This window comes from Prenolepis imparis, unplaced genomic scaffold (genome assembly GCF_030444845.1).
Source record: "Prenolepis imparis isolate NDT839.2.m4 unplaced genomic scaffold, iyPreImpa1.0 SCAF_12, whole genome shotgun sequence".
Taxonomy (NCBI): Eukaryota; Metazoa; Arthropoda; class Insecta; order Hymenoptera; family Formicidae; genus Prenolepis; species Prenolepis imparis.
Window position 1 is genome coordinate 14,710,302 of NW_028141170.1, and position 19,478 is coordinate 14,729,779.

At 32.4% G+C, this 19,478-nt stretch overlaps 1 protein-coding gene and 3 pseudogenes across 1 annotated transcript; 1 reads left to right on the plus strand and 3 right to left on the minus strand.

The window, feature by feature from the left end:
• The first annotated feature begins 1,482 nt into the window (after positions 1-1,482).
• On the plus strand, positions 1,483-4,417 carry LOC145943414 (uncharacterized; annotated as a pseudogene).
• A 3,466-nt stretch (positions 4,418-7,883) lies between these two features.
• On the minus strand, positions 7,884-8,425 carry LOC145943415 (uncharacterized). The gene is made up of 2 exons (XM_083050923.1): positions 8,104-8,425; positions 7,884-8,041 (listed from the first exon to the last, which is right to left on the minus strand). The coding sequence occupies exons 1-2, from the start codon at positions 8,423-8,425 to the stop codon at positions 7,884-7,886; spliced, it is 480 nt and encodes a 159-aa protein (XP_082907049.1).
• Positions 8,426-12,363: 3,938 nt separating this feature from the next.
• LOC145943416 (uncharacterized) lies at positions 12,364-16,947 on the minus strand (annotated as a pseudogene).
• A 265-nt stretch (positions 16,948-17,212) lies between these two features.
• Positions 17,213-19,478, minus strand: part of LOC145943417 (uncharacterized) — a 12,262-nt pseudogene continuing 9,996 nt past the window's right edge.

Here is a 19,478-nt window from a genome sequence, read left to right on the forward strand (position 1 = left end):
CAAACCTCTAAGTATTTCAAACAAAATTTTTGTGTACACTACATTTTCGAGATATTCAGAAGTTCTCTCTCTGGTACATTTTGTGACACTACGTAAATTAGGCGGAACATAAATATAGCTTCATACAGTACTTATATATTCTGTTTATATGATGCGATAACTTACAAACACCAATCATTATATGCAAAAGCAATTATAAAGAATTTCTTTTCACCAATACTTACATACCGTATAAATCAATGTCCATTTATCACATGCTTTATAATAGTAAAGTGGGGAAGTGAATCATCTATTCCATAAAATGGGATGAGATTAAAACATATGCAACTGATATGAGTCTACATATTGCCATGTAACAATTTAATATAACAATTATTGCATACTGGTGCACCTGCTGTGGAAATCGTTAGTTAACACATTTTAAAAATTAATATTTAATATTAATATTATTGTTACTATTATTATTACTTACATAATTAAAAATCTTACTATTATTAAAAGTTGTTTTGTAAGGTAAACATGTACATATGTATTGATGCAACATATTTAATATACAGCAATGCATTCACAATTCTCATGGGAGAATCTCATAAAATATACGCCAATCGATGCATTTCATTGTCAGATTGTCGAAAAAACCGAATATATTTATTTATTTATTTCATTAATTCGTAATTGGTGAGACGCACCTTTTTGCAACATTTATTTTAATTATAAAACCGATTAGTGCATTTTTCCACTTCGTGACGCATTCCGCATGGGTGTCTCAAACTTACACGAAGCATAAAGTCACGGCAAATCATTTGTTATATCAAATGTAAAAACAAAAAGCGAAAAAGACAACACGAGCGATAATAAACGATACAAGAGAAAATGTTACAACATGATTGAGAGAGTCGATTATAATTCACACAACTAACATAAAAATTACAAAAATAAACGAATTTATCAGAAAATTTATAGATTCATTTTTTCGAATGTAATATATACGCTCATCTTTTTAATTTCCACTTAGTTGCGTGATACACAATCGACACGCAGAGCGGCTTTATTATAAGGTCATGGTTTATGCACACGTGACATTGGGTGCGTTCCAATATTTCTGTCCAATATACTGTCAGTACAGAAATTCTATAGTTTACGGCATGTACGTACACTATAAATTTTTAGCACTGGCAGTGCAGTGAATTTTAGAACGTACTCTGGATACACTCAAACGTCACGTGTACAGAAACCGTAACCTTATAATAAAGCCGCTCTGCTTATTGATTGTGTCACACAACCAAGTTAAAATTTCAAAAATGAGCGTATTTATTAGATTTGGATAAAAGTATTAAGTTTCTAATAAATTCGTTAATTTTTGTAATTTTCATTTAGTTGTGTGGTTTACAATCGACTTCTTGAGTATTGTCGTTACATTTTCTTGTGTCGTTTATTATCTGTATGTTCTTTTCTCTTTTGTTGTTACATTTGATATAACAAATGATTTGCCGTGACTTTATGCTTCGCATATGTATGAGAAACCCGTGCAAAATGAGTCACGAAGTGGAAAAATGCACTAATCAATTTTGTAATCGAAATAAATATTGCAAAAAAGTACATCTTACCGATTATGAAGTTGATGAAGTATATAAAAATATACGGCCTTTTCGGCAATCTGTTGACAATGAAATGCATCGATTGGCGTATATTTTAAGAGAATCTTTCTCATCAGAATTGAGAATGCATTGCTGTACATTAAATATGTTGGGCCAATGCATATGCATGTTTAGCTTGCGAAACAAATTACAATAATATTAAGTTTTTTAATTATTTAAATATTTAAAAAATGTTAAGATGCGTTAACTAAAGATTTTTACCGCAGGTGCACCTGTATGCAATAATTGTTATATTAAATTAACGCATAGCAGTGTGGAGGCTCTAAAATGTGGTCATGCCTACTGCAAATACTGTTTGAAGCGCATACCTTTTCGAGTAGATGGTCCACTTCCCATTCACTATTGTAAAATATGTGACAAATGGGCAATGATTTTTACCATTTATGAGTTATGTAAGTATGGAGAAAAGAAATTCTTTATAATTGTGTTTGCTTATAATGAGTATGCATACATATAACTGAAATGGATTTGCGGTTTAAAATATCGCATCATATGAAGACAGAGTATATAAGTACTGTATGAAGCTGCATTTGTGTTCTGCATCAGTAGTTAAATTTATGTTGTGTCAGAAAATGAATCAGAACTTCTTAATATCTCGAAAATGCATTGTAGAAAAGAAATGATGCTTTTGATGTATTTAGAGGTTCCGATACATTTTCCATATTTTTATATTACATCAATATCTCACAAATATACATTAATAAAAAATATAATATTAATGTATATTAAATATATTAAATAAAAAATTGAAGATAAATTTACACTCTTGTGAGGTTGATGAAATATATGGATATGGAAAATGTATCGGAACCTCTAAAATCTCAAAAGCATCATTTTTTTCTACATTGCATTTTCGAAATATTCAGAAATTCTGATACATTTTCTGACACTACGTAAATTTGACAACTTGTGCAGAATATAAATACAACTTCACACGGCACGTACATATAAGAAAATATTTTTATATGTTCAAATAAATATATTTGGATACATATTTTTAATAAAAATAAAATATTTATTTACAGAATAAAATGGATGAAGAACGATGAAACAAATTGACAAAATTAAAAGAAAAGGGACAGAAGCATAATATTTTTAAGTTGTTTTTTCTATTTCTAAAAGTTTCAAACTCTAGTGTTCAAACTCTTTTTCAATTATATGTGTTTCATTTATAAACGGGACAAGAATAAGACAGCACAAATGTTCGAAAGATGTTCAAAGGATATTCAGAGAATGTTTAAGCATTATCTTAATGTTCTCCAAACGTTTTCACTTGTGCTGTATTATTCTTAAGGTTGAATATAAGATTAAAATTTGTATTACTCTTCATTTTTGAATATAGTAGTATATCTATATGGATAATTATTTATACTTGCATCTAAATATTGTAATACTCATTTTGTAATAAGCATTTCTTTATTTAAATTAATTTCAGAAGAGATTTAATATTAAACTTTGTTATATCCTTATAAAAATACAAAATTCGACATCCATGAAGTAAATTTATTCATTGTTCCGCCTACAACAGAAATGAAGAGAGAAAATTATATTTAAGAAAATAATAGGATGATTTCTCATTCTACTATTAATCACTATCTGAGAATTAATATATTCTTAAATTCTTAATATTATTTTATGTTAATTTAAAATTTAATTTATATTTGTAATTGTAATTGGTTATTATTTTGTACTCAACGGGACACATTTGACATTTTCTTTTCAAAATCCTAAGAATCAGTTGCCTTTTTTAAAAAATTCTTTCAGTTACTATTTTTTAATATAAAATTCTAGATAAGAAGTTAGTAAAGTATTAAATAACGTAATTGTTATGGTAACAGAAATTTGATAGGGATTTTCAAATCAAAGGAAAAAAAAACGTAAAAGAAAGTATAAAAACAAGTAGTGTATACAAAAATATATAATTGTTTAACGTAACTAATTTTAAATTACATGTAAATAAAAATTACGTAAGTTTTATATAATTGGCTGTAAATCTACAGATTGGACATTTTACTTGTATTATTTCTACATTTATTGTATTATCACTTAACATTTGCAATGCACAGTTGTAACAAACTATGTGTCAACATTCTGCTGCGCCAAAGTTATTCGAAGTTATATATAAGGTACATATTGGACATGCCAAAGGCTTGATGTCATCTAACTTTATATGTTGTCGTTTACAATTAGCACGGTTGCAAACACTAGTTTTATAATCGTTACATATGTTTTTATTTTGCAATGTACGTCCAACCTCTCTTTTGAGATTCTCCGTTGGATTTCTTGTTGTTTCATATTGAAGTTGTTCTATGCTGGTGCAGTGCATATATGGGCAATTCTTATTGTGGCACGTAGTATTTTGAAAATTGAAGCAATATTTAAAGACATGCACTTTACCGCAATCCAGATCAAAGCAGGAATTATCTTCACATTTTTCAATGGTTACTTTTCTGAAACATTTTTGTTATATAATGTGAGAACACGTAACAAAAAGGTTATGCTTTATCATTAGACACTACAAATTCTTACTGTAAGCCGTAGCGAGACATATTTCTGTTTAAAAAAACAACAGCAGTAGCAAATAACGACGATAGAAATAAAAACAACAATATCAGCAAATAACGACAATAGAAATAAAAACAACAGAATTTATTAGGGTGCGATTCGGACTATTCTACAATAAGCATCGTTATCTGTTGTCGGATGTCGTAGCGTCCAATCACGGTTTTAGGCCGAATTCACACTTTGACAGCAAATAAGGGAAAGCTTGAAGTTAGCCGAAAAAATCTCATTTTCGTTTAAAAAACGATTCAATCATTTGCTGATGATTATTGGTCTAATTATAGCATTTGTTTATTATTTATCTTAAAAACGAAAAATAATCTGTCACATTAAGGCCGCATCTACAATGGGTATAGCCTTAAGGCCATAAGGAATTGACCAATCACAGTTGAATGTAAGGTTTTGCGCACAATAAAGAAAATATTAGGAATAAAAATTATTTTAAAATAATAAAATCGATAAAAAATGTTTTTAAATATAATCAGTATATAGTAATATATATATATATATACAGGGTGTCTCAGACCACCCGTATCACCCTATTATATCGAAAACTGAGCGCGGCAGACAAAAATGTTTCAGACAAAAGTTGTAGGGCTTCAAGTAATGCATTACATAGTAATATTAGTATGACCTTGAAGAGTGTTGTCAAGGTCATATAAAAATGACCTTGAAATTTTTAAATGGAAGTACCTATATTTCATTCCATATTCTTGTAGCTTATCTCAAGAGCTTTTCAAAACACTATATGTGAGTCTCTTTTTATTAAGTAGTTTTCGAGTTATGGAGCTTGAAAGTTACAGTACCGCCGGCGTTAGCATTACTCAAAGTCTACCGCGCGGAGGTTGTCCGGTCGGATTTACATTTCTTTTGTATGTGCGCGCGCGTATGTCTGTGTGTCTGTGTGCGTGTGTGTGTGTAAATGTATGGCTAGATGCTACATGTGATTAGGCCTGATGTTCGAAATGTTTACCGTTTACTTCAATACAAGCACGTATTCTTTTCTTGAAATTATTTGTTGCATAAAGAATTTCATCGGCATCTAAAGAACGAATAGCGTCGCGTATTCTATGAATCATATTATCTCTTGTCGTTGGGGGTTCGCAGTATACCAGATCTTTTACTCTTCCCCACAAATAGTAATCGAGAACACTGAGGTCCGGTGATCGTGCTGGCCAATGATGTGGGCCATATTTGCTTATCCATTTGTTTGGAAACTTATTGTTCAATCGTTGACGAGCAACTATAGATGTATGCGCTGGGCATCCATCTTGCTGAAAAAACATGTTTAGGCGTAATTGTAGAGGAATATTTTCAAGCAAAAGCGGAAGATTATTTTCAATGAAATTGGCATATCGAGCACCGTTTAAGTCCTCTTCAAAGAAAAACGGCCCAACGACATGTTTTTCAATAATTCCGCACCAAACATTGACTTTCCAAACATGTTGATGGTCAATTTCTCGGAACCAATGAGGATTTTCTTGTGCCCAATAACGACAGTTCCAAGTATTTACAGACCCATCACTTTTAAATGTGCACAAAATTATTAATTGATAAAGATAAATATTATTATTAATGAGAATAATTAATTCATATTATTAATAACAGAATATTATAGAGTAACGATAAACACGCATCGGCGCGATACACGAGTTATAAGTTGTACCCGTGCCGAGCTTGGCCGTTACGCTCCTGACCGCGCGAATTTCATGCGCTCCCATACGTCAACTTCAATGCCTCACTATTCAAATTCTATTCATTGGATCACATTTTTGTAAAGAACTTTTCGACTTAGAATTTCATGAAGAATCTGTCATTAAAAGCTTCTTCGCCAGTTCTGGGACACCCTGTATAATATATGTATATAATTGATAATATGATCGATTCTTTTCGCACTTTTCTTTCGTATTCACTATTGTATCGTTTTTTAGAAATCCTTAACACAGAGAGGGAATTTATCGTCTCCTTTATTTCCACAATAAAAATAATCCAGCAAATATTTTAACCTGATTTCACAAAGAAGACTATTATATTGATTTTTGTAAATTTTTACTTAAAAATGTGACGTAAATATATAAATACATTCAAAAATGTAAAGTGCTATATATACATATATGTATATTTATATATATATATATATATATATATATATATAATATGAGAAATAAAAATCGAAAACACAAGCGACAATTGAAAAAAAATATCGTGAAAATTATATAGTTCTTTGAAACTTTGAGTTTAGAGTCATAGATGATTGTACCAATATGATGGAAGTGGTAAAAGAATTTGTCAAATTATTCTCTATTAATTACAAACATCTCTTTTATTGCTTACCCACAAATTTTCAAAATATATACAGGGTGTCTCAGACCATCCGTACATGCGGAATATTTTGAATTTTCGATTTTAAAGTTGACCTTGAGACTTCTTTCATAACTGCTGCAAAAGTCAAATATGTATCACCATTTCATGTATTTGTTAAAGCCCTACAACTTTTGTTTAAACCATTTTAGTCTGTCGTGCTCAGTTTTAAAAATATTAGATATGAACAGATGGTCTGAGACACCCTATATAACATTGCAATACCTTAATACAGAGAATATAAGAATATGCACATAAAAAATAAAGAAAGAACTAATTTTCTCATCTTTATTAAATCATATAATCTATGTGTAAAAGACAAATTAAAAAAAAGAATCAAAGATATAATGCTTGAATATTATATTATAATTAAAATAAAATAAATAAATAAAAGCCAAGCAACACATAGTTAATGGACAAAGAATCAATAGTTGATGCAATAGTTACAATCACTTAAATAATGTCTATATATGATTTGCACGTTAATTTATATAAATTTATATATGTGTGTCTGTATGTAGTAACATGTAATCGAGAGACGGAGTTTCATATCAGTTTAACTTATATAGAGCTCGGATTTTTTTTATTTTGCCAATTTATTTCATCGTTCTTCATCCACTTTAATCTGTAAATAAATATTTTATTTTGATTAAAAATATGTATTCAAATATCTTTATTTGAACATATAAAAATATTTTCTCATATAAACATATATACGTACTGTGTGAAGTTGTATTTATATTCTGCATAAGTTGTCAAATTTACGTAGTGTCAGAAAACGTATCAGAATTTCTGAATATCTCGAAAATGAAAAGTCGAAAAAAATGATGCTTTTGAGATCTTTAGAGGTTCCGATACATTTTCCATACCCGTATATTTCATCAGTCTCACAACAGTGTAAATTTACCTTCAATTTTATACTTAATATATTTAATAAATATTAATATTATATTATTTTTTATTAATGTAAATTTGTGAGATATTGATGTAATATAAGAATATAGAAAATATGTATTATATCGGAACACCTAAATATCTCAAAAGCATCATTTTTTTCTACAATGCTTTTTCGAGATATTAAGAAGTTCTGATTCATTTTCTGACACAACATAAATTTAACTGCTCATGCAAAACACAAATGCAGCTTCATACAGTACTTATGCTCTGTCTACATATGAGGCGATATCTTACAAACCGCAAATCCATTTCAGTTATATGTATGCATACTCATTTTAAGCAAACACAATTATAAAGAATTTTTTTCTCCACACTCACATACGTAAAAATGGTAAAAATTATTGTTCATTTATCACATTTTTTACAATAGTGAACGGGAAGTGGACCATCTATTCGAAAAGGCATGCGCTTCAAACAATATTTGCAGTAGGCATGACCACATCTTAGAGCCTCCACACAGCTATGCGTTAATTTAATATAACAATTATTGCATACAGGTGCACCTGCGGTGAAAATCTTTAGTTAACGCATCTTAACATTTCTTAAATATTTAAATAATTAAAACACTTAGCATTATTGGAATTTGTTTCGCAAGCTAAACACGGCCATATGCATTGGCCCAACATATTTAATGTACAACAATGCATTCTCAATTCTGATGAGAAAGATTCTCTTAAAATATACGCCAATCGATGCATTTCATTGTTAACAGATTGCCGAAAAGGCCGTATATTTTTATTTACTTCATCAACTTCATAATCGGTAAGATGTACTTTTTTGCAATATTTATTTCGATTACAAAATTGATTAGTGCATTTTTCCACTTCGTGACTTATTTTGCACGGGTCTCTCATACATATGCGAAGCATAAAGTCACGGCAAATCATTTGTTATATCATATGTAACAACAAAAGAGAAAAGAACATACAGATAATAAACGACACAAGAAAATGTAACGACAATACTCAAGAAGTCGATTGTAAACCACACAACTAAATGAAAATTACAAAAATTAACGAATTTATTAGAAACTTAATACTTTTATCCAAATCTAATAAATACGCTCATTTTTGAAATTTTAACTTGGTTGTGTGACACAATCAACAAGCAGAGCGGCTTTATTATAAGGTTACGGTTTCTGTACACGTGACGTTTGAGTGTATCCAGAGTACGTTCTAAAATTCACTGCACTGCCAGTGCTGAAAATTTATAGTGTACGTACATGCCGTAAACTATAGAATTTCTGTACTGACAGTATATTGGACAGAAATATTGGAACGCACCCAATGTCACGTGTGCATAAACCATAACCTTATAATAAAGCCGCTCTGCGTGTCGATTGTGTATCACGCAACTAAGTGGAAATTAAAAAGATGAGCGTATATATTACATTCGAAAAAATGAATCTATAAATTTTCTGATAAATTCGTTTATTTTTGTAATTTTTATGTTAGTTGTGTGAATTATAATCGACTCTCTCAATCATGTTGTAACATTTTCTCTTGTATCGTTTATTATCGCTCGTGTTGTCTTTTTCGCTTTTTGTTTTTACATTTGATATAACAAATGATTTGCCGTGACTTTATGCTTCGTGTAAGTTTGAGACACCCATGCGGAATGCGTCACGAAGTGGAAAAATGCACTAATCGGTTTTATAATTAAAATAAATGTTGCAAAAAGGTGCGTCTCACCAATTACGAATTAATGAAATAAATAAATAAATATATTCGGTTTTTTCGACAATCTGACAATGAAATGCATCGATTGGCGTATATTTTATGAGATTCTCCCATGAGAATTGTGAATGCATTGCTGTATATTAAATATGTTGCATCAATACATATGTACATGTTTACCTTACAAAACAACTTTTAATAATAGTAAGATTTTTAATTATGTAAGTAATAATAATAGTAACAATAATATTAATATTAAATATTAATTTTTAAAATGTGTTAACTAACGATTTCCACAGCAGGTGCACCAGTATGCAATAATTGTTATATTAAATTGTTACATGGCAATATGTAGACTCATATCAGTTGCATATGTTTTAATCTCATCCCATTTTATGGAATAGATGATTCACTTCCCCACTTTACTATTATAAAGCATGTGATAAATGGACATTGATTTATACGGTATGTAAGTATTGGTGAAAAGAAATTCTTTATAATTGCTTTTGCATATAATGATTGGTGTTTGTAAGTTATCGCATCATATAAACAGAATATATAAGTACTGTATGAAGCTATATTTATGTTCCGCCTAATTTACGTAGTGTCACAAAATGTACCAGAGAGAGAACTTCTGAATATCTCGAAAATGTAGTGTACACAAAAATTTTGTTTGAAATACTTAGAAGTTTGAAGCGCATTTTCGAGTAGATGGTCCACTTCCCGTTCACTATTGTAAAAGATGTGATAAATGGACAATGATTTTTAACATTTTTGCGTACGTAAGTATGGAGAAAAGTAATTCTTTATAATTGTGTTTACTTATAATGAGTATGCATATATGTAACTGAAATGGATTTATGGTTTGTAAGATATCGCATCATATGAAGACAGAGTATATATAAGTACTGTATAAAGCTGCATTTGTGTTCTGCATAAGTAGTTAAATTTATGTTGTGTCAGAAAATGAATCAGAACTTCTTAATATCTCGAAGATGCATTGTAGAAAAAAAAATGATGCTTTAGAGATATTTAGAGGTTCCGACACATTTTCCATATTCTTATATTACATCAACATCTCACAAATATACATTAATTAAAAATAATATAATATTAATATATATTAAATATATTAAGTATAAAATTGAAGGTAAATTTACACTGTTATGAGACTGATGAAATATATGGATATGGAAAATGTATCGGAACTTCTAAAGATCTCAAAAGCATCATTTTTTTCTACATTGCATTTTCGAGATATTCAGAAATTCTAATACATTTTCCACATCCATGTATTTCCTCATTGTTTCACAACTGTGTAACTTTACTTTCAATGTTATATTTAATATGCATAATATATACATATTAATATATATTTAATTATGAGACTGACATTTTTATAAAAATATATTAAATTTGACATCCGTGAAGTGAATGAATTTATTTCTTGTTTTGCCTACAACAGAAATGAAGGGAGAAGAATCTGGACTAATACCTATTGGAGGAAATAATTGGATAAGATTTTTTTATTCTATTATTAATCACTATCTGAGAAATAATATAATCTTAAATTTTTAATATTATTTTATCCTAATTTAAAATTTTTATTAATATTTATAATTGCAACTGGTATTATTCTATTCTCAACGGTACAGATTTGACATTTTCTTTTCAACATCAAAAGAATCTGTTGTCTCTTTCTTAAGATACTATTTATAAATATAAAATTCTAGATAAGAAGATAGTAAGGGCCATTGTACAAGCTATTCCGTAAACGTAAACGTGGCATTAAGTATACATAGGTAATCTTAAACTTTAGTAACGCCCAGAGAAAATACGTCTACGTTTACGATTTTCTCTGTGCGTTGATTAAAGTTTCAGATTACATATGGTTAATAGTATACTTAATGCAACGTATCGCGTTACGGAAAAGTTTGTGCGGTGGCCCTATGTATTAAAAAAGAACGTAATTATTATGATAACAGATATTGAAGACATTTACAAATTAAAGAAAGAGAAAGATGTAAAAGGAAAAATAAATGTAAGTATATAGTGTATACAAAAGTATATATAATTGTTTTACATAACTAATTGTAAATTATATGAAAATGAAAATACATTTACTATCATATAACTCTTTCTTTATGACAGACACGTAAAAAATGAAGAATTTTGCTAATAATTTCGAAACTAATTAAGAGCTTCTGCACACAGGACGCGTTACGCGTGGCGGAAGCCGACGCGATAGCCAATCAGAAAATTTCGCCGAGCGTCAAGAACTGAGGTGCATTCCGTTTCACGCATATGCGCGCATTTTCTATAGTAAACGTGACGTGTACTATAGATAAATGCGCGCATATGCGTGAAACGGAACGCGCCTTTGAATTGATCCAACTTTTAGGCCGAGTTTCCACTGAGCGCGTGACGCGCTCAGTGGAAAGGCGCCCTAAAGTATGTTGCATATATTGCGTATGTTTCCCGCGTTTTCACGATAGAAGATACAAGGATGCCATTTCACATCGGATATCATGGATGATATCGTTCAGTCCTTGTCGTGATTTTCGCTTTTGTTGTAATCATCGTGCTTGTGTCGTATTTTTAAAGTGAAGTTTCGTTTTATTTGAAAATAATATATCATAAGAGATTCCAAGAGAGAACCCAAACAGCACCAAGTCGACTGTTAGTCGACTATCAATCGGCAGAAAAAGTCAAAAGTCGACTTCAAAGTCAGACTGAATGTCAACTTATAGTCGACTAACAGCCGACAAATGATTCAACTATAGTCGACTGTCAGTCAGCTAAAAAGTCGACTTTATGGCGATTATAAGTCAACTTTTAGTCATTATAATGGCAATTATATGTCAACTTAGAGTCATTTATATTAGCTATTAAATTTTTATTTTAATAGTGACATTTCTCAAAAACTTGATTAATTTAATTTTATTATACTTTAATTGTATAATATTGTTACAATAATACAATAATTGTATTATTGTAACAATATTATACAATTAAAGTATAATATAATTAAATTAATTAAGTTTTTGAGAAATGCCACTATTAAAATAAAAATTTATTAATAATAATTATATAATAGATATATTAATAATAAACACACAGGCAACAATGTATTAGAATGATAAATATATTTATTTTTTTAGTAACGCTCTTATTCTGTCGCCAGATCGTCGTAACCATTCTTGAATACATGCTTCGATTTCGCTGATCGTAGTATTATTTTTCTTCAAAACAATTGCTAAAAACGTTATAATAGAGTCTATATATATAAGCAATTTATGATATTAAATAGTTCATCTAGATGAAAGTAAATATCGGTATAGTTCCCAAGACGTAAGGTCTGAATATATTTTGTAAAAGAATTGATTATCCTTCTACAATATATATATATATATTCAGATTATACAATGATTCAATATCATACACATTTAGTACATTAGATGTTCTTTGTGGCTGAACTGGTGATCGTTATACTTAAAATAAAATAAATACAATATTTGAAGTTTAGCGAAAGCGAGAAAAAAATTTTACAGGGTATTTACCGAAATGTTTCCCTGAGAATTCATATTTTACAGATAATTTCTTTTTTGTTTCTAAAAAAGGCAAGCATTCACTGATATATTTTCAGAAAATATTATCCACATTGGTTGCACCGGAGCGGACTCTGTCACCCAAGGACGACAGTCCCAGCACCCTCCGGTACAACCAGTGTGAATATTTTCTGAAAATATGCCACAGAGTACTGGATTTTTACCTCTTTTGGAAACAGAAAAAAAAATATACTGGCTGCACCGGAGCGGACTCTGTCATCCAAGAGTGACAGTCCTAGGACCCTCCGATGCACGAGGACAGGGACACGGCGCAGCACACGCTGGAGTTCTGTCCAGCGTGGGTTGAGGAGCGCCGTGTCCTTGTCGAAAAAACTGGGGAAAATCTGTCGCTCCCGGCCATTGTTGCAAAGATGGCCGGTAGCGAGGAAGTATGGGAGGCGGTCTCCTCCTTCTGCTACAATGTCATGACGCAGAAGGAGGAGGCCGAAAGAGAGCGGGAATGACGGGGAAGAGGGAGGAGACTCCCTCTCTCCCCTGAATCCCGGGAGGAGAGGGACGACCCCTCCTGGCTGCCTGGGCGAGGAAACCGCCGTAGTGGGGGCCGGGGGGGGAGAGAGCCCGTGACGAGACGGAAGACGGCGGCGGGGGAAGGGGGAGAACACGAAGACCCCGTCACCGTCAACAACAACAAGCCCCCCCATGACAATAACGGGGAACTTAGGTTCCCCAAGTCACACGGGGGGGGGGGGGGCGCCTCTATATGAGAGGCGGCCAGATATAACGGGATGTTGGCGAGGGGCGCTATGCCCCCCTCGCCCAAAATAGAAAGGGGATGAGGCCCATTTGGACGGTGTGGTTGGGCGGGGGGCGCTGTGCCCCCCGCCCGGCATTACAAAGGAGGCCCCTTAGGGGGCGGAGTTGTAGTCCGAAGAGGAGGGCGGGGTCGCCTGGCCAGCGGCCGCATGGCGAAAGCCCTGCGACCGGGGGCCGGGCGGCTTCCGCCCCCGCCCCTGCCGAGTTCCTCCCCTAAGGGAAGGCCTCGGTGCTGCCCCCGGACCGATGGTCGAATCCCGCAAGGGAGGGAACCGCGGTCCGGGGGCAGGGGGACCACAGGGACTCATTAGGAGTCCCATTGCACGTGGTCCCCCCGGGTAGGGACGCGGCAGCGGGTGTCCTCTCACCGGTGCCTTAGTGCGCCGGTGGGAGGGCATCACTGCCTGCGGACGGGTTTTCCCCCCCTCCTGGGGGAACTCCCAGAAGTCGGGCTCCCGGAGCGTTGGCCAAATCTCTTTTCCCTTTGGGAGGGAGAGGGAGCCTCGTTCCGGAAGCGGGGGGTGGCGGCTCGAGCGGGATACTCGAGCCGTGACCCCGCCTCCCAAACTTTTTGGGAGGGCGCGGCGTGGGGGTTGTGCCCCCCTGCGCCGCAACCGGGCTGGACCGCACGATGCTTTCGCGGGGGAGAATATCTTCCTCTCGGGGAAGATGCTCTCCCGGGATAGGTAGGGTCAGGTGATGGCGGGAAGTGATGCAAATGCTAGTTCCCCGCCATCACTGTAAGCGCCAGCGTAGGCACCCGCTGTGGTTTTAGTGAGGTAGGTCTTGGGCCCCCTGATCGATCCATTCGTGAAACGGTCAAAGGGAACAAGGAGTCCCACATAACCCTCATCCTCTACCCGGGGGAGGAGGGTACCATGATGGTTTCCACAGCGCCAAAAAAAAAAAAAAAAAAAAAAAAGGACCCTCCGATGCAGCCAAGTGAATATTTTCTGAAAATATGCCACGGAGTACTGGATTTTTTCCTCTTTTGGAAACAAAAAAAAATATATTGGCTGCACCGGAGCGGACTCTGTCACCCAAGGGCGACAGTCCCAGCACCCTCCGATGCAGCCAGTGTAAACAATGTTGCTGTAAACTCCATTAAGAAAAAAATCTCTTAAAAATTCAATTTTCCAGAAATTACCAGTAAACACTCTGTTTTAGTACAGTTCAGAGACAAAGAACGCAAATAATATTGAATAAAATGTTATGAATATCAATTACTGAATCTGATAATTTCGATTTTTTTTAAAGATAACTTCTTTTTTTGTCCTGTCCATGTATATGCCTGCGCAACTTCGTAGCCAATAATTTGCGACATTATATTTCTTACAATTTTTGGTACAGTTTCTCCGCCCACTTGTGACATTTTTTCAATCTGTAACAAATATTTCAAATAGTATGTATTATTTCATTGCAAAATTCGTTCAATTTATTCTTTTTTCTAACTGCGTTCATGGTTTTAATTAATTACATTATATAAATTAACTAAATTAATATTATATTGGATAATGGAAAATTAAAGTATTATATAATATTAAAAATTAATATTAAATTAATTGTATTAATAGTTATATTCAATTATTGAAAATTCTTATAATGGATGGAGCGAGTTTCGAATCTTTCATCTCATTTACAGTAATCATGATGTATTATTTGTGTTAATAATTTGCAAATCACAAAGATACTTACAAATTGTCGCCGAACGTTATCATCCTCCAACTGATTATTGAAAGCTTCTACTTGTTCTACCGTAGTAAGAGGAAAATTCGGTAATAAAGAGAAATCAACCTGTCGTACTTCATTTTGTACTTCTTTTGGATTTTCCAGGAAGTGAATAATCCGATTGAGTTTACGCTCAAGTGTCGCAAACTTTGAACAATATCCTCGCCGACATTTTTCTAAACAACAAAAACAAGAAGTAACCTATTAAAATCACTAAATTAAACTATTACTATTATTCACAATAATCGCTTTTATTTTGCATTATATTAACTGTGACGTAAATAAAACAAAATTTACCACAACAAGATGTGTGCTGCAAATTTATTGATTGGATTTCCAAATTTTCTTCTCTATTATTTGTGATATCTTCTACTGAATTTACTCTATGCATGACGTGTATTTCACGAATCGAATTGCTTGTAGAAGGGCAAATTCTCACATCTGACAATATTGTTGGTCTAGCTCTTGAACGCTCTGTAAAATTATTTGAAATATATTGTTTATATCGTCAGTAACCAATAATTGTATTAGATGAAATAAAAGAAAAAAATAAGTTTCAAGCATACCGTGTGAAAGTGGTTGAGCTGCTTTCTCTTTTTTCTGTTTTACACTTATATTAGCTTGTGGCATTTCTGTAAAGCAATATGAACAATATAAGATTTGTTATTTATAGACATTTTCACTCATCATAAAATTTATATTACGTAATAACAATTTAAAATATACCTTTTGAAGATTTTTTATTTTCTTGTTCATCACAACCATCGTGTGGCATCGTTTTCTGCATTTCTAAAAAGCGATATAAAAGAATATAAGATTTTTAAATTTAACATTCATTTGTATATACAATTCTTCAATCAAGATAAAAATAACAGTTAGTGTAATACCTGTATTACAATATTGCAATTCTTCATTATAAGAATCTTCGTCACAGGAATCCGCTACATCTTGCGTTGTTACATCTAACCAATCTTCGAAGACTGATTTAGCACTCGTCAATAATTTATTAGTCGGTTGGCTCGCTGAATCGGATACATATCTCCGCTTTCTGTTAGTGGAATGTAATTTGAGGGCATTGTAATTTTATTCTTTTCTGGTTCATCTAGAAATTTCCACAATTGTTAATTTTTACATTTGTACATATTGTAATTTTAATACATAAAATTTATTATAAAAATATGTTCTATAAATACCTTCGTTGCTCGATGTGTCGCCATAGAATTTTCGTTTTTTGATAAATCTCTTCTTCAAAGTATTATTTGTTTGTGTCTGTCTAATAATATTGTAATCTGACGCAGACATGTCGCTTATTGCTTTTTCTACCGACCGTGCATTTTGGTATGTTTCTGTAATATGTTTTTGAATAAATATTATTTTTATGTAAGTATTTTATGTATAATATATTTTAATGTAAGATATAAATATATAAAACAAACCATAAGGTCCAAAGCTCTTCTGAAATTTTACTTCATCCCAATCATCACATGGTGACCACTTTTTGATGCAAGCTTGAGTAAGCTGTTTACTGTTTTTCGGCATTTGAAATGTTGATCGCTCAAAGTCTATCCATATTGTTGGTACTGTTATACAAAACGTATCATACAGTAGTACGTAAAACGCCATTCTGAAAAATTATATTGTGTATATATATATCCGTGCGCGCGCGCACACGCACACACACACACACACAAATATATATATATATATATATATAAATTAAATAAGTGAATAATTTAAACGTGATAAATAGATAAAATTAAACTTTATTATTATTTTATTTTTATAATTAGATATTACAATTATAGATACAAATTGAAAAGTAATGATTTTATAGCAACATACCATAAACAACTGAACAGCACCAGAAAGTTTTATCTTGTTATTATTATTATTTTAATGATGAATGTAATAATGGCATGCAACACCAGAAAGTTTTGTCTTTAAATGGAAGTTGAACAGCTTTATTTATAATTTTTGTAATTGGCCACATCATCAAGTCTGATAAATTTTTAACCACATATATATCCATATCTTGTGACTCACAAGGGTAGAATGGCAAAGAATTTTTTGTCAACAATTTTCTACCAATAATGACGGCTGTTTCTTCTTCGTTATAACAGATATGTTCAATAATAACAATTGTTTTATCTTTAAGGTAACAACAGTTGTTGGGTTTCTTGTTTGTCAACATAAAGTCACTTAATTGAATCGTACTATAAGCATTAGTACAATTCATTGGAGGAACTTTTGAGCATTTCTTTTTCAATATAGGTGTATTACATTTGTTACAATCATATTGAAAAGTTTTATTAGAATTTTCTGAAATTCTTTTGTATAACTGTTGTAATGGTTTATCGGCTTTTCTCAGTAATTTTTTTATTGATTGCATGTAGTTCTCGAAAGGAAAGACAGAAAATTTATCCAATGGGCCATACATCAGTACGTCTTCATTTATATGAAGTAAATTATGCACATTGTAAATTATAGTATCATCGCCATATAACTGTTTAAATATTTCTACAAATTGAATCAGTAGATCTCTGCTATATTGATTGTTACGAAAGCAATCCATTGGATGACACAATATCCGTATTGCACAATTTAACGCATTGAAGTGCAGTAAATTTTCTTCAGGCAAAATATTTAGCAGCACAATTGGTCCAAGGTACAATAAAAATTCCCGCAATTCTGTTGCTTTCCAACGATTCAATTCATCTAAAGAACGTGGTTTTCGAGCAAACTCCTTCGGTATCCACATTGCAATTAATATTAGATAGCTTTGCTATTTTTCGTCCACTTAATCTTGATGTCTGATATCCACTTAGCCATAATAACAACAATTTCTTTGTGACTCCTAGACATACTAAGTGCATGTAATCTAAAGGAAACCGTGAAACCATTGGCAGCTGTATTGACTCGAAAGGAGATACACCAGTATGATGATCTTCTTGTATTCTACTGTTAAAATTTTGATCAGTTCGAAGAGGTGCAGTAGATTCCAAAAATAACATATGACGATTAGAATAAGTGCCTTCTTGCATACACTTTCCACATCCAAAATATCCGTTGTGTGATTTTGTGCAAGTTACAAATGCTCTTGCAGGACTATCGCATATTACACTTCTAATTTGTACAGTGTATCTTTTCTCATCGAAAATGAGTCCTGTATTTCGAAGAATATTATATTCTTGGCAAAAAGGTGTTAAAAATTTATCTACAGATGGTTTTGAGTATCCATGATAGGCACTAATTACAAATGGTGTAAATGCCTTGTCACCGTGAATTTTGCCCAATATTGGCCAAAATTGACTTTTACTGCTTTTTGATATTGGCAGTCCATCTATATTTTAGTCTATCATAATAACTTTATTTTCCACTATGAACTTAGTGCATGCTGTTTTTAATTGTTCAATTATTGACTTTTTCAAACCGTAATGAAAAAAACTTTCTTTTTCTGCCCATATCTCTACGATACTGTTTCTCGGCGTATTTAAAAGCGTTCTTGCATCCTTTGATAGATCGGAGTAACCACATGTACGCAATTTACTTAATAGTTCTGATAAAGCAGTGTGAGTAATATTATGTTTTAGTGTCCAGGAACATAACCAATTCGAAAGCTCCAAAGTTTTATTAATATTTTCTTGGACATTCTCTTTATCTTCCGATTCAATGATCACATGAACATCAGAACTTGCAACATCGGTTGAAGATAATATAACATTCAAAGCATTATTTGAATTAGAGTTATCAGGTAGAGTACACTGCCTTGTAGGCACATTTATATCAGCTAGCGACTCTAAACTAGCGACTCCTGTACTGATTATAGGTCTATCGACACGATGTACAATTAGTTGATGTTTATGTCTTTCATATGCTTGAAGGCGCCGATTTTTTTGCCGCAAGGATAATTCCCGAAACTTTTTGGCATCTATGAATTAAAACATTATTACATAATAACATAAGTAAGGTTTATATATTTTACTTTTTGTCTTTTATTTTTTATAGTCGTATTTTATTTACAGTATGTCTAATAAGAGAGAGAGAGTGACCGGCATAATTTCAAAAATATTTATTATAAAAAAATAAAAAATTGCACATATACTACTTAATTAGTACTAGTCGCGATTGTTAGTACTCTGCGTTGATACCACTGC

Excerpts from the sequence above, each read along its gene's own strand:
- LOC145943415 (XM_083050923.1), bottom strand. The coding sequence starts at position 8,425 with ATGATTTGCCGTGACTTTATGCTTCGCATATGTATGAGAGACCCGTGC. Across the intron at positions 8,042-8,103 it reads AAATTCCAATAATGCTAAGT|GTGCACCTGTATGCAATAAT; the intron begins GTTTTAATTATT and ends TTTTCACCGCAG.